This window comes from Lethenteron reissneri, chromosome 10 (genome assembly GCF_015708825.2).
Source record: "Lethenteron reissneri isolate LAM-NWPU_2019-01 chromosome 10, ASM1570882v1, whole genome shotgun sequence".
Lineage (NCBI taxonomy): Eukaryota > Metazoa > Chordata > Hyperoartia > Petromyzontiformes > Petromyzontidae > Lethenteron > Lethenteron reissneri.
This window is the reverse complement of record NC_083788.1, coordinates 10390487-10405746: the sequence shown is the minus strand read 5'-3', so window position 1 is coordinate 10405746 and position 15260 is coordinate 10390487. Positions and strand designations below refer to the sequence as shown.

Genomic DNA, 15260 nt, shown 5'->3' with positions numbered 1-15260 from the left:
GGGGGGGTGGAGCCGCGTGAACTTTCTGCGGCTCGCAAGCCGTAGGAGGGAGCGGCATTCAGCCCCGAGTCGGCACGCGAGGCAGCCGCTGCCGACGCTGCCAGCAACTCCTCGTGCGCAAGTGGGGAAAGGAGGAGAGAGGGGGGGGGGATGGGGATTTCAGATGCGTTTTGCGTCGTTTAGCGCCCCGGTGTTCCAATCCATCGCCCGGTGAATGGTTGCCGAAGGCGTGTCGGTCACGCGTTTCGATTTATGAACGAAAATAAACGTCGCGCTTTTTTATTTCATCAGGGAAGGCACCACTGAGCTGGATGAACCTCAAGGCGGTCACCCGGGGTATCATTGTACCCCGGCTCTCGCATCATGTCCGTGATGCAGTCGTTTTTAGTCTGTTGATGGTCGGCGATGCGGCAATCGACTCATCTCGACGAGCTGTGCTCACGATGTACCATCACTACGGTGCGTACCGCGAGCGTTCAGGGTTTTGGCGCAATCGTCCTCGCTGCGTTTCGACATCGCGGAGTGTGGCACTGATTTCGGATTGATTGGTACCCCAGTCGCGAAGTACACCCCTGTAGAAAAAAAGTGTCCCAGAAATAAAATATTTAATTGCCTCGGCCCATTGGTTACCCCGGGGTACCGCCAGAAGGATCATGTGCAGCTCTTTTTCAGAAGCGACCTGCCCACAAATGAGGGCGCAACGAAGTGGCTTCATAATCGTCACGTGGAAATGCAAAGCGGCCAAATGCTCCGATTCGAAATGTGGAGGGAAAAACCCGGAGTACCCGGAGAAAAATCCACGCGACCACGGGGAGATAGAGACAGACAGACACGCAAACTACAAAAATGAAAATCCGACAGGGTTGGGATCGAACCGACGACCCTCTTGCATACCAGGCGAGGTAGTTAACATCTCGCCAGCGTGCGCACACCCACGTGACGCAGTTATTTTTGGCCAAATACATTTTCTGCCCTTTGCGCCATTTACTTGAATTTGCTTTCGCAAACGAGACTCCTCCATGCTGCTCTCTCGAGTTCTGATCCGGTTCAACAAATGCCAACTCGACACTTATTTTCTTTCGGACCCTAACCCGTTTGACCATACTTCACCACGCTGTGCAGAGAGCGCGGTCGACGGGATTGTGCGCGACCAGAACCGCTTGTTCGGATATCGATCACCACCGATGGCGAGCCTGTAGCCCGTAATCGAACTCAGGTTGCCCGGCTTCACAGATCGCATCGCGGCTGGCTTGGCCATCCATCGCTTCGCCTCCCCCACCCCCCCTGTCCACCACCCCTTCGCTGTTAACTGCACACACAAACACAATCCGAACACCTCTGTCTTGGCCTCGCTGTCTCTGAATTATTTTGAACATTAAAATAAAAATAACGACAAATAAATAACCCTCCTGTCCCAACGTTCACAATGACACCGGCATCATTCCCTTTGCGCGGAGGTGAGATTCGCGTGGACGGTCGTGTATTAAGCAACTCGGATTAGTACGGTTGGCTACGTACGGTGCGAAAGAGGTTAAACGTACGGACGTTCGAGTGTCGCTGAGCAAAGCAAAGCAAACCGAGCGAACGCCGCTGGCAACCCGAGCAGTTGGAGAGGCTCCCCGTCTTCGTGAAACGCTCGGGGCGGATGGGCGGTGTTGGTGGGTCTCATCTCAGTAGCTTTAGTTATCCGGGAGGGATCTGATGAGCTATGAAGCTCTGCAGCTCCCTTCTCGTCTCGCATCTCTGAAGTTTGTGTCAACCACCACCCACAACCAACCACCACCAACCTCCCCACTATTGCACCGCCATCGCCACCACCATCCTCCTCCCCACTTTTGCACCACCACCACCACCCTCCCCACTTTTGCACCACCACCCTCCCCACTTTTGCACCACCACCACCACCACCCTCCCCACTATTGAACCACCACCACCACCACCACCCTCCCCACTATTGAACCACCACCACCCTCCCCACTTTTGCACCATCACCACCACCACCCTCCCCACTTTTGCACCACCACCACCACCCTCCCCACTTTGCACCACCACCCTCCCCATTTTTGCACCACCACCATCACCACTCTCCTCTTCTTCCTACACCACCAAACACCCCCTGTACGTGTATATCAGATTTAAAATGAAATTATTTTTTCGTGTCAATAAAAAAAACCCAAGGCTGTCAAGAAGTAATTAGATAATGGTCTCAAGAAGGGAACTGCTGCAAAAAGAAAAACGACGAGAGAGCGAAAGGACAGCACCCCACCCCTCAACCCCTCCCTCGGAGTGTGTAATTGGCAGGGTGTCGAACGCAACGCGCAGTAATGGATGTTGTGATATTTGAGACGCTGCGAAGAGACGACCCCATCACCCGTGGTGGGTGGCTGGGGGGGGGGAAAGGTGAATTTGTGGGGGTCCACGGTGACTTGGCGCACGCCGTGCATGGAAGAGAGTGGCGGCGCAGCGGTAAAGACGCCACGTGCCGAGTTCGATTCCCGGACGCGGCCGGCATCTCAAGCTGGTCCTCTTGCTCCTTGCCCGACACAGCCAACCCGGACTGGTCACCGCACGCCCGACTCTCCTCCTCAACGCCAAAGCGGCGTTTGGAAGCTTTCGTTTCCCCCTCAACGCTGGTGGCGCTGAGTTGGCACGTGGTCACCTCGACCCGAAAGGAGCCGTTTAAAACACCAGCGCTGGGGAGACAAAGGCGGCCTGGCGCGGTGCTCTGTTCATACCCACCGTGCTACGAAACTCGGCGAGCCGAGTTCAACTCCCTGCTGGGGTCAACGTCAGCGGCGATTGATCTGAGTCGGTCTCACGGCTGTCGCGCGCGACGCTTTGACAGCGACGCGGTTCACCGCGGAACCCGGCGACCCGGGCTTGATTTCGTGACCAGAACAAGGTCGATGACCGAACACCCGCCCCCAGGGTTCGGAGTTTTCATTAATGACTGCCGCTGACAAGCTTTAGTTTTGAAAGCCCTTAAGGGACCGATGAAGGTAACTAGGGACCTGGGAGATTAAACAGAATAAACGTGATTTTTTTCCGTTATTTAAATATTTTGTATTGGATTATTTCGTAGTGTGGCGATTTCTTTTTGTTGACTCAATGGTTGTTATACCTGGTCAAATGAAGGTGAAATACATAAGAAAAATTCCAAACTTTAACTGCTAACACTGCTGCTTCATCCAGCAGTGGACCGAAGGTTGCTTGTACGTACCAAAGCCGTGCATGTAAGGAGTCTGCATAGAATAACTCGAGGGGGGGGGGGGGGGAGTTCGTTCTAACGACACAGAATTCTTCAATTTGTTACTTCTAAAGGCACCCACAAAGTACGCGTGAGATCGGGTGAGAGAAAAAGTCTCTTTTATCGTTCGTCGCCAAAGTCACGTTTAGACGAACGGAGCGAACGAGATCAAACGAGAGCGAAACGGAGGAACAGAATCATTGCATACGCACGGATTCCGTAACGCTTGCCAACGTGCGCGTGTTCTCGGACGTACTTAATCATTTTTAATAACGATGCCCAAGCTGCAATAGGAGGCGATGTCGACTATGGTGTCTTTGCCTCGGCCGAAAAGGCGCTTATCCATTTAGCGCTGGTTTTTGTCGCCACCCTTTGCTCAATGTGGTCGGTTTTCTACAGTACAAATTCCTAACAGCAACTCAACTTTACACAATAATTTCACTTACATTTGGTCATCTGTACAAAGGTTTTCGTGAGCCCATGTGTGTATGTGGTGAACTTCTTTCGCACCGTACGTAGCCAACCGTGCTCATCTTTAAAAGCAATTCTAAAGAAATTAGTTTTCAATCGAGATTCAAAAGTGCAACGCTGCTACAGAGCTGAGGCATTGCCGTTTTAAATTTCAGTTAAAACAGCATGAGAAACAGAAATGACGTCAATGAGACTGTGAATCGTGACAATCGCCAAACTGCCAGGCTCGTTAGGAATTGTGGTTAACGCCATGAGCCTGAACACAAGGTTAAACGTGGTGGGGTTTTTTGTGCATTTATTGGTGATCAGGCTGAGGACTCTCCACCTCGCGACACACAGGAACCCAGTTGAACACCATGGGGCGGCCGAAACCCGCGTTCAAACCTGGGACCCTCAACGGTGGCTCTGACCCCTGCAGCTCCATCCACAACTTGAAATCTCCCAACGACGAATCGCCCCAGGTGTGAACACCCCAACGCGTTCAAATCCCGATCGTGGCGTTTCTAAACATAAAATAAATAAACACCTTCCGACGGAGCATCGTAGGGGTGGGTGGGGGTCATTCTCATGCTCCTGTCCGGCGACCCCTCCCCCCCCCACCTCCGACACGGCCACGAGAGGCCGCCAGAGGTCAGCGCGCGTCACCGCGTGCTGCGGCCGCGGCCGCCTCCTTCTGCGCTTTCAGTTGGCGGTAAGCGCGCACCACTCGCTCCCGCTCCTCCTCCACAATGCGCTGGCGGGCCATGGAGGGCTTGGGTGCCACCGTCCCACCCGCGCCGCCTGCACCGCCCGCGCCGCCCGCGCCGCCCGTGCCGCTGGGCCCCTCCGTGGGGACCATCAGTGACCGCAACAGCAGCTTTTTCTCGCCAGCCTGGAGGAGGGGAGTGGGTTGAGGGTCGGCGCTCGTTAGGAAACACGCCGCAGGGAAAGCGCCGGCGGCGTCGGTGACGACGCGCATCGATCCGTCGTCGGTTGAAGGTCGATTGGTTTACACCTGCGGCTCATGCGGCACGGCGAGACCGCAGGGTCGCAGAAAATCAGGTGCGCGACAGTCGTCGGATGCGTTGTGCGAAATAACGTTGTGTGCGTGCGTGTCCGTGCGTGCGTGTCCGTGCGTGCGTGTCCGTGCGTGCGTGTCCGTGCGTGCGTGTCCGTGGGTGTGTGTCCATGCGCGCGTGCGCTACCTTGCTCTGGGCCGGACACTTCCGTGGTTTGGCCGTGAGACTCGGAGGCTCCATGACGACCTCCCCGAACCGGACGGGATCTGCAAACGACGACACGCCCACCCAAGGCTCAAGACTCTCACTGCCGGGAACGGCGCGGCAATACAGGGCGATCCGTGGACAGATACCCCGCTGGTTTCTACCCGCAGCGGCTCATGTGCTGCGTGTGATTGATTTCGGGAGCCATCCGTGCCACACGGTGTTGTTATTGACGTACGGCGGGAAACGCGTCAAAGCTTTGAAAGTAAGATGTTGTTTTCCTTGTAATAATGTTCACATGCTATTTGAGTGGGGTATCTACAAAACGATCGGCACCTGTGTACTTCGCCATCTCTTGCAGCTTCTCTTGTTTTTTCCGGCGCTTGTTAACGAACTTGCCGAGCTTCTTCTGGTTGTACCTGCGACGCCGACAAGAGCGCGTTACTTATACGTGCGGGGAAATATAATTTTTTCAACAAAGCGGACGTAACTCACGCGCACACAAACGCAGACGTGCACGGACGCACGCACGCCACGCGCTGACCTGAGCTTAGCCTCTGACTTGACCGAGATCTTGACGCCCTCATCCCCTCCCCCCGAGCCTGACCCGCCACCCCCCTCCACCACGCGTCCACGCTTGTCCATCTTCACGTTCACCTCCGGCTGGCGGTCCGGCATGGCTCGGCACACGTCCCTCACCTGCGCAACGCACACGCCAAACGTACACGGCGCCCGCCGACACGGTCATCACCACGCACACACGCGGCGGCACTCGCCCATCCATGACACACCGCTCGCCCCTCACTTACACGGCACACCACACGGCAACAGCCTCGCATCCGCTCGACGCTCGCACCTACTGCTCGACACAAAACAAAGATCCCCGTATAGCCTTGACAGACTGTTGGGGCAAGTGCTGTAGCGAGCACCTATGAAAGGCCGGCACGGCCCACGAGTGAGGACGGGTGGCCAGCCCCACGCCCGCACATGTGCAGATGCCTAGTACAACCCCTGCTCCCCATTCAGTTTTCAGTTTCATTTATTAGGTGTAGCCCTGTGAGCTATTCAGCTCTTGAATCGGGTGCAACCGCAACAAACAAAAAAACAATAACATGAACAAGAAAACATCTTAAAGTGACTATGCGCAAACAGAAAAATCCAGGAAAAAACTGCAAAGTCTTTAAAAAAAAAAAGCACCGTACACCAACGCTGTGCAAAAATCCCAGTGGGATGCAAGTCAAACAACAACAACAACAACCACAAGACAACTTAGATTAAAGCCATCATTCAAACTCCGTACTACAACAAACAAACATGGCCAAACCAAAAAACTTTTCGAAATCACCAAAATGAAGCCATCAGCAATGTAACAGTGATCGTAGGAACTGTGACCGACATTTCACAAAACCCTATCACCCCCAAGGCCCCCCCACCCCACCCGCATCTCCCACCTGCTCGGCGGCACAGTTCATGCGCCACACGAAGGTGCTCTCCGACTCTCCCCGGCGCCGGCGGAAGCGCGGCACGGCCGGCTCCCCCGTGACGGCCGTGCCCCGGGCCGGCTGCGCGCCAGCCTCCACGTGCGTCCCCATGAGGCCCACGCGGGTGTCTGCGTGCAACACGACAAGGCGGCGTTGGCGACGGCGGGCGGTCGGTGACCGCGCGGGAACGGCACGAACCGGAAGCGCGTGGGAGAGCTCCGCGACACGACAGCGATCGCCCACTCCGCGGAGTGCCCAAAGAGGGCAGTCGGTGCTGTACCGTGCGGTTCGGTGCAATGGGGATTCATGAAGGAGGGCGGTTAACACCGTTTTGGACGTAGCTTTCGGGCGCTCGTGTGGGCAATTGCCAGGAAAATCACGAAGCGGTAAAGTGCACGGCGAGCGGGGAAATCGGTGCCCTCTATTGTGTGGTTCAGAGGTCACTTGAACCGATCTCAAGAGATTATGTCTGTGATATTAGCTTGCTTCCGCGGGCCGTTCTTTAAGACGTCGGGTCGCGCGGCTCTGCGAGAGATCCGAGTGGATGCTGCTCTGACTCGCGACAAAATCGGGATAAAATTGGGGGGAGAAATTACCACGCGAAAAGGACAGACGCGGCACATCAATGAGACCTTCAGCCACATCAGCGGGCAAGGCTGATCGGGTAACGCTGCCTTCTCTAATCACGCAGTAATAAAATCATTACTGCCGAAATTAAAGCTCCGTGCCATCGAGCCACGGCAAGGAAATCATCGCCCGACCACGCAGTCCCAAACGACTGAAACCTCAGCCCATCCAACTACCACTCACTGCCAAGTATTTAGAACGTTAATCAAATTATGCCCCCCCCCCCCGCCTGCCTCCGCTGCCCCCCATCTCGTTAGCGAGCCCTGCCACTCATCGTTAGAGAGGCCTTGCAAATTACTCGATTCGGATTTTTAAGGGAAAAAGTTCAGACGACTTTGACAGTTACACGATATCAGATGCTCTTTTAAAGATGTGAGTCATTGACAGATTGATGATGATGAGACTTTTCTTCAACTTGAGTGCAATGGGCGAACCAATTATGAGTTCTGTCATTGGTAGATAAATAAATTTTTTACCCTTACGGATAACGAAGAAATGCTCAGGAAACACCACGTGGTCGTACGCACTTGAACCAATGGATTTATTTTCATCCACGCTGGGATGGCGCTGATGCATTCACTTCCGTGTACGCGTCAAACCTTCAACTTGCTCCTTAAATAACTAAGCAAAAATCATAAACGCTACAGATAATTACCTTCACAATGACAGACCTTCTGTATCGTTAGTTTTCAGTCACACTTTGGACTGAGTTTTTCCTAATTAGCAGAAATGGCCACAACACCAAACTAAACCGTTCTGTGGCGAAGCTTAATAGCAAACCCAGCATGCCCTGCGTGTCAAGAAAACACTGGAACAGGCTTAACGATCAACACATTTGTATCCACTTGCATTGGCGACCGTTGGAATATTCTGTCCAAGTTTGAATGCAACCCCGTGGTCCAGCTGTGCTAGGGGTCTGCACACCGAGCATGCGGTGACGACACTTATCACAACGGTTCCTATTCCTCCTCCGCTACGATGTGTCCGTACTCTTTGGTTTTTTCGGTAACTTTACCGAAAAACCATAGAGTATGAATCCTTGCAGTCACGAAAACTTCAAATCTAGGATGTGTGCGTAGTTTAGGACAAATGGGATTCACACCGGGTCTTCTCAACACTTCCATTTTGACGGCCGAGTATCTACTGCCTGATCGCGGCAGCCCTGCCGAGAAAACCCAGCGGCCGGCGCAAGGGGAGAATATTCAAGGCGGGGGGGGGGGGGTTCTCACCATGTTTGTTGCGGTTGTGTCGCTTGTCCTTCATGCGCCGCTGGTTTTCCATGATCTCCCGCAGCTTTGCGGGGATGCCCTGCTCGTCCACGAAGCGCGGGGCCCGCGTCTTCTTCCCGCAACCGCCCCTGCTTCACCGCGATCGATCGCGAGGATTTACAGAACACGGAGGAAGAAGGAAAGATCACACGTGTATGCTTTTTCCTCAGAAACACCATTGTTTTCAGGACGGTCCTGCTACAATTGGGATGTTTGGCCGATTCAATTAATAATTGTTTGATTTCACGTGGGAGGGAACTGGAGTTCCCGGAGAAAACTCGCCACGCTCGTGAGAAGACAATGCTCAAAATCTCCGCACAGATATACGGGCAGTCCCCGACTTAAGAATGGGTTGTGTGTGTGTTGGTCTTCTTTCGCACCGTACATAGCCAACCATGCTAATCGTTCCGGAGACCCGTAAGTCGGAACACAATAATGTATTTAAATGCACAGTCAGTGTTACAAAGTGTATTAAGGTTCAACAAAAAAAAAGGGAAGCAATTGTTAAACTTTGCACATTTGCACGTAGTACTGTAAATAGTTCCGCGGTTCAGTTCGCAAGTCGGACGGTTAATTAAAGAAAAAAACAATATGGAAGCTCGTTCGTAAGTGTGAATGCGCGTAAGTCGGGCCGTTTGTAAGTTGGGGACTGCCTGCATTGAATAATTATCCACCGCTCTTGCCGATTGATGATAAAGCCGACGTCATAACCACCACCCGAATCATTACCATCGTTAAATTCATCAAGGGCAGCGAGCGTGGGTTTGGGACATTCATCACCGCCATCATAATCAGCGGCAGTAACATTGGAGATTCTTCACCGACGGATGCAGATGGATCACTTACCCATAATCTTCATACACAATAACCTGAGATCATATTATCAGCTTAAATTGGTAAACATGTTGTCGCTTAATAATAATAATTCACAATTTGTTAATTCACTGCCGGATAAAGGGCCTCCCCAAGTCTTTCGGTCATGGGGAGTTGTCGACCATATTTCACCACGCGGGTCCGTGCAGGTTGGGGAACGGGGTGACCTAGACCGGTTTAGACATCATTAGCCACCCGCGTTAGCCGTGTACTGGGAAGCGAACGCATGTGAACCAGGTTCATGGCGCAGTGCGATAACGACTGCATCATCGCTCCACCTGGCATTTTACTGTTGGCCCCGGATAAATGGAGGCAATTTCTACATCACAGCTACCCCTCTATTTAAGGAACGAAACAGGACGAGGACTTCTCCACACTATCTGTCTGTCGCCTGATGAAGCGAGTTGTAATTACTGGCGAAACGTCGTACTCCGGTTGTAAATGTCGTGGATTTGCTCTCCCAACACACCGGTGTTGCTTTACTAGTGACGAATTGGCACGTTCAACATTACTAATTGGTTGTGTCGGGTGGTGGCGGGTTTAACGACACATTTATATATTTACGCGATATAACCCAAAAAAAACCTGTATGGAGGCAATTCCACATTCGTACGGCAGGGGCCAGTATGAAATTGGACAATTTAATATTGCACGGGGGAGGGGGTCCTGGGACCGCTGCGGACCCAAAAGCTTTCCGAGGACCCCCCCCCCCCCGAATGATGCTTAGGGCCCCCCTAAACTGGTATAAAAAAAAAAACCCCGGCTCTACCACCACCACCATGTCGCCCCACTCACTTGTTTATAATGTCCTTCTTGGGTCCGCTGTGGGACGTGTCGACGCTTCTGTCCTTATACCTCCCCATGCTTGCACCGCGCCAGGCAGGAGGAGAACGCTACAAAAAGCGAACGTCAACGGCGGCTGAAATGAAGCGTGGATTTGGCCGCCACAGGGGTAGGGCGAGACACAGGCCCGCCGAGATGCGGCAAGGGTCGGTTTCTTGTGCGGACGCGATCGTAGAAATCACTCTGCCGTGACGGACGGCGTGGGGGGGAGGAGGAAGAGAAGAGGCCTTCATCCAGCAGTGGAGCGATAAACCTCCGCCGCTGCTGCTGTTGCCGATGGTGAAAAACTGGCGCGGGCAGTGCAAATCAGCGGGCCATGCCGTCGCTCATGGGCGCCGCCATGTTGCGATGGCCACGTGACACGGAAACCGTTGAGGGGGGGAGGGGGGCGGGGCGCCGCCATCTTGCTAGAGGAAGAGAGCAGCCATCTTGCTAGGGGACAGCCGCTTCCCCACCCATTGGCATTTGTTCAACAATTGACTTCAGATTCTGGCGTGAAGTACACTCTCTAAATCTTGAATTATCTTTCTAGCCTCACCCCCCAACCCCCCTCTAAGGGTATTGCCCGAAACGTCGCCAATTGTATACATTTCATTTGAAGGTCACGGTGTTATTGACGAACGTGCCGAGTTGTGTTGTTGCTGTTGTTGCTGTGTTTGGTTACCGTCACTAAATCGTTTGTCCCCGCGAACGTAGCGCGTGTTACCGCCCCCACGTAAGATGGCCGTCGAGTTCACGCCCATCTTGAAAACAAAACAAAATCGAATCGCGAACCGTTGAAGACTTAGTCGACGGAATCGATCCACGGCCCAACCAAGCAGGCCTGAATCTAACCCCGTGAGTGTGGAATCGAATTGACACACTCAAGTACGTGGGAATCGAATCGTGATTTTTTTTTGGAATCGAATTGACGCACCCAAGTACGTGGGAATCGAATCGTGATTTTTAATCGACGGTTAATCGAATCGTGGGTGGGGGTAGAGTGTTGTTGTGAATTTGGATGTGCCGAACCCCGGGGCTCTTGACCCTCTCTGCTTCGGAGTGGGGGTCCTCGTCCCGTCCCCCCCGCCGGCCTCACGCGTCTCCTCCCCGCGGCGTTTCTCTCCCATGGCGGCCGCCGCGGGGCTTCTGGCTGCCGCGTGGACGCGGGGTCTGCGTCGGACGGCCGTGAGTGTGACCCGCTTGGGGCTGCCCCCGAGTTTTCGCCGAAGCAAAAGCGGTGTCGGCTTAGGGGTCGTCCATAAATGACGTCACGCACTTGGAGAGGGGGGCGGGGTCAGACATTGTGACGATGTGTGACGATGGGGGGGGCGGGTTTGAGAGATGTGACGTCACAACAAAATGCGCGACTTTAAATAAATACTAGCTGTACTACCCGGCTTCGCCCGGGACTTGTATCTACCACGGCCGGCCGCCTTTGTCTCCCCAGTGGCGATGTTAATACGCTACAGCAGTTACTCGTTTGAGGCAGAGTCGACCTAGGGGAGGTTCAAATAATCGTCACCGGTGGTGGCCGTGAGCGGGAATCGAACTGGGTTCGCCGGGTTGGTAGCGCAGCGTAGCGTTAACCACTACACCCACCGCTCCTCACACACACAGACGCACAGACACACACACAGACACACACACAGACACACGCAGAAACACACAGACAGACACAGACAGACACACAGACAGCACGCTAACCACTACACTACCGCTCCCCACACACCACACACGCACACACACAGACACACACACAGAACACACACACAGACACACAGACAGACACACACACACAGACACACAGACAGCACGCTAACCACTACACTACCGCTCTCCACACACCACACACGCACACACACAGACACACACACAGACACACACACACACACAGACACACACACACAGACACACACAGGCAGCACGCTAAGCACTGCACTACCGTTCCTCCTACACACCACACACGCACACACACAGACACACACACATAGACACAGGCAGCACGCTAAGCACTACACTACCGTTCCCCCTACACAACACACGCGCGCGCGTCCATAGGTACACATACACGCGCTTGCTGCAGACACACACATACACACACATGCATACACACAGACATACACATACATACAAACACACACATACATACACACAAACACACACATACATACACACAAACACATACACAATACACACACACATACATACAGACACACACATACATACACACAAACACATACAAACACATACATACACACATACATACAGACACACAGACATACACATAAACACATACACACATAGTCATGACCCGGCTTTGCCCGGGACTTGTATCCACCACGCCCGGCCGCCTTTGTCTCCCCAGTGGCGATGTTAATACGCCACACCAGTTACTCGTTTTGAGGCTGAGTCCCTCCCTCGCCACTCTGCCTCCCTCGCCACTCTGTAGAGGACGTGAAATTTGTATGAATTTACCTCAGAGTGGCGTGTTGGGTGTCGAGGCCTAGCACCGTGCAGAGCCTCCCGCCTTGCCTGATTTTCCCACCCGGCGAACGCTGGGTACGGGTGCCGGTCCCCCCCCCCCCCGCGCTATTAAAAATGGCGTCCACCCCGCGGAGAAAAGTTGCTACTCGTTGCCAGGGGCAACCGCCGTCCAATGAAAGCGGCGAAGGCGTGGCTAGCCGTTGCCAGGGGCAACCGCCGTCCAATGAAAGTGCAGTCCACACACACACACACAGACACACAGACATGAACGATTTTATATATATAGATAGACAACACGTTTTACTTAATTAAATAGACTTTTTAATAAATGTTTTCTCCTACAACATCAGAGTGCAGCGGCACATTAAATATACACTACGATGACAATAGTTTAAAGCGATTTGAATTTGAAGCATGTTTTATTTTGGGGGGGGGGGGCAGAGCTTTGTGACGTCATATTTTAGGGGGGGTCTGACTTTTTGTGACGCCGTGTGATGAGGGGGGGGGGTCCAAAATCGTCCAAAATCGCGTGACGTCATTTATGGACGGCCCCTAAAAACTTTTGATCGACTCGCATCCTTGCGGTCACGATACGTGCATTGAGAGCAAATGTACAAATCGATTATTTTTTATTCGGATGTTTTATGTGATTGGTTCATGGAAACCTCGATGGTATCACCTGTAGAGTCACTATTGCACCCCTATTAATACTCTTGCTGTGTGTGCGGTGTACGTGTGTGTGCGGTGTACGTGTGTACGTGTGTGTGTACAAGGTGACCTGGCGGACGGGTGAGATGGTGAGCTGCCGGCGAAGTGTCGGTGGACCTGCGGCAGGGTCTTCCGGATCAGCGTCTGGGTCAAAACCACGGTCTGGATCAGATTCCGAGTCTTGCTCAGAATTTGCTTCCGATCCTGCGCCAGGCTCTAGTTCAGGACCCGAGCCGTCGTCGGGATCTGGTGCTCAACCGGAGCCAGATCCAGAATTTCTTTCGGGATCAGGATGTGACTCCGAATGTGGTTCCGGATCGGGACCTCGCTCAAGGTCAGGATCTGGGTACGACTTGGACCCGGGTCCCGCGTCCCACGCGCTCCGGGCATCGCCGCCGTCGCCGCCTCCGCCGCCGCCGCTTTCGCCGCCCATCCCCGAGCCGCCCGTGGGGTTGTGTTGCATGAGCGGCTGCCCAAACTGCGTCTGGCTGAGTTACGCCGAGGAGCTGCTGGCGCGCTACGGCGATGGTGACGGCGCGCGGGCGGCGCTGGACGCCGTGAGCACCCACGTCAGCGACCCCTCGCTGCGCGCCTTCCTTGAAATGGAGCTGCGCACCCTGCTAGAGCGACGATGATTACCGGGGGGGCGTAGACGCCGCCCCCCCTCCTCCTCCTCCAGACAGCCAGGGCCCCATCTCTGACAAAAACGGTGGAACAATGGCTCAAAAAATCGTGGCGCTGCTTTGGTTTTGCATAGCGCTGCAGGCGAGATGACACTCCTGTTGGCTTGTTAGAGGTGGGCTAATTACAGACGAGGTGACACTCGTTGTTTTGCTAGGGGTAGGGCTACAGGCAATATGACACTACTGTTGACTCGGGTTAGGGGTTGGGCTACAGGCATGATGACACTCGGTTAGGGCTACAAGCAAGGTGACGCTCATATTGGCTTGCTAGGGTTAGGGGTAAGATTACACTGCTACTGGCGTGGCCCTCATCCAGCAGCGGATTGACAAAGGAGTTGTGCATGTGCATTTGTCCATCCTGAGCTGTGGAATTTCCTTGATATGAAGGAAACGCATGCAGTCTGGATGGGATTGGCCCACTGAGATGAATTGTGAATAATCCGCGTGAGCTTTGACCTATGAGAAATGAAATTGATGGGAATAAATTGCTTAATTTGCCGTGGCGTGAGTATTGTGAAGCGAACGCGCAAAAAAATTGTACGAGACGTCAGGTTTTGTGTTGCTGTAATACCACGCGCATTAATGAACGCCGCTCTTTGCATTTGCCGCGCAGAATTGCTGTGACAGCTCGCACACCGTGACACAGCCCAGGTGCGTGGGCTGCGTGGAGAATCAGAACTAATAAGGGGCCCAGCTAATGAACGTGTTGATCGTAAATTACAGAACAAATCTGCACACACGCGGGCGTGTGGCCGGTCTGTACGCAAGGCTCGGGGGGGGGGGGGGGGGGGGGGAATTCTTGACGAGGGCGGTGATGTGGCCGAGCCGTGGCGCGTTTGCCGCTCGTTGCACAGGTTCACGGTTCGACACCAGCGGCTGCCATGGTTAATTTTCACGGGTGTGTTAACAGTAAATACTCCATAGTCTGCATCGCAGCTGACGTTAAAGATCCCCGCGATCTTATTCTGGGGGGGGGGGGGAAAGTAGTCGCACATGTGCCAGCGTCACCATATTTTAAAATGATTCTCAATTTACTTAATTGGGTAAAGCCCCCTTGCAACATCACCCTCGACCGTGAAACGACCACAGCAGACTACGTTAAACATGGTGCCTTTATGCGCTATAAGATGGCCGAGCATATTGGACTGCAGCCCTATGCTGTGTTGGTCATGGTGCTTTTACCATACTGCGCTAAACTGGTCAGCGGCAGGTTGGTGATGGTGCCTGAGGCCAGTTACCCAGAAAAATGCTAAACGAGTTATAATTAAGGCCTGTGGCCAAATGTGTAAAACAACTTCCAATGAAATTTCCCTTGTGTTTCTTATCAAAAGAAATGTAAATCGAGTGAAATTTCCACTCAAGATATTTATTTTATGCAAACCGACCACGGA

At 53.5% G+C, this 15260-nt stretch overlaps 2 protein-coding genes across 8 annotated transcripts; one reads left to right on the top strand and one right to left on the bottom strand.

Moving 5' to 3' along the window:
• Window positions 1-3349: 3349 nt before the first annotated feature.
• On the bottom strand, window positions 3350-12619 carry CCDC137 (coiled-coil domain containing 137). Of its 7 annotated transcripts, none has more exons than XM_061549013.1 (9): window positions 12470-12596; window positions 11024-11269; window positions 9965-10062; window positions 8258-8388; window positions 6372-6529; window positions 5465-5619; window positions 5257-5339; window positions 4903-4982; window positions 3350-4589 (listed from the first exon to the last, which is right to left on the bottom strand). In XM_061549013.1, exons 3-9 carry the CDS (start codon window positions 10030-10032, stop codon window positions 4350-4352), a joined length of 915 nt encoding a protein of 304 aa, XP_061404997.1. In that variant the 5' UTR covers window positions 10033-10062; window positions 11024-11269; window positions 12470-12596; the 3' UTR covers window positions 3350-4349. The 7 variants fall into 7 exon arrangements, with proteins under 7 accessions (XP_061404997.1, XP_061405000.1, XP_061404996.1 ...); XM_061549016.1 differs by having other exon boundaries at window positions 8258-8385; XM_061549012.1 differs by lacking the exon at window positions 11024-11269 and having other exon boundaries at window positions 12470-12619.
• LOC133340648 (oxidoreductase-like domain-containing protein 1) lies at window positions 10995-14647 on the top strand. Its single transcript, XM_061549042.1, has 2 exons — window positions 10995-11179; window positions 13252-14647. The coding sequence occupies exons 1-2, from the start codon at window positions 11120-11122 to the stop codon at window positions 13819-13821; spliced, it is 630 nt and encodes a 209-aa protein (XP_061405026.1). The 5' UTR covers window positions 10995-11119; the 3' UTR covers window positions 13822-14647.
• Window positions 14648-15260: the final 613 nt, after the last annotated feature.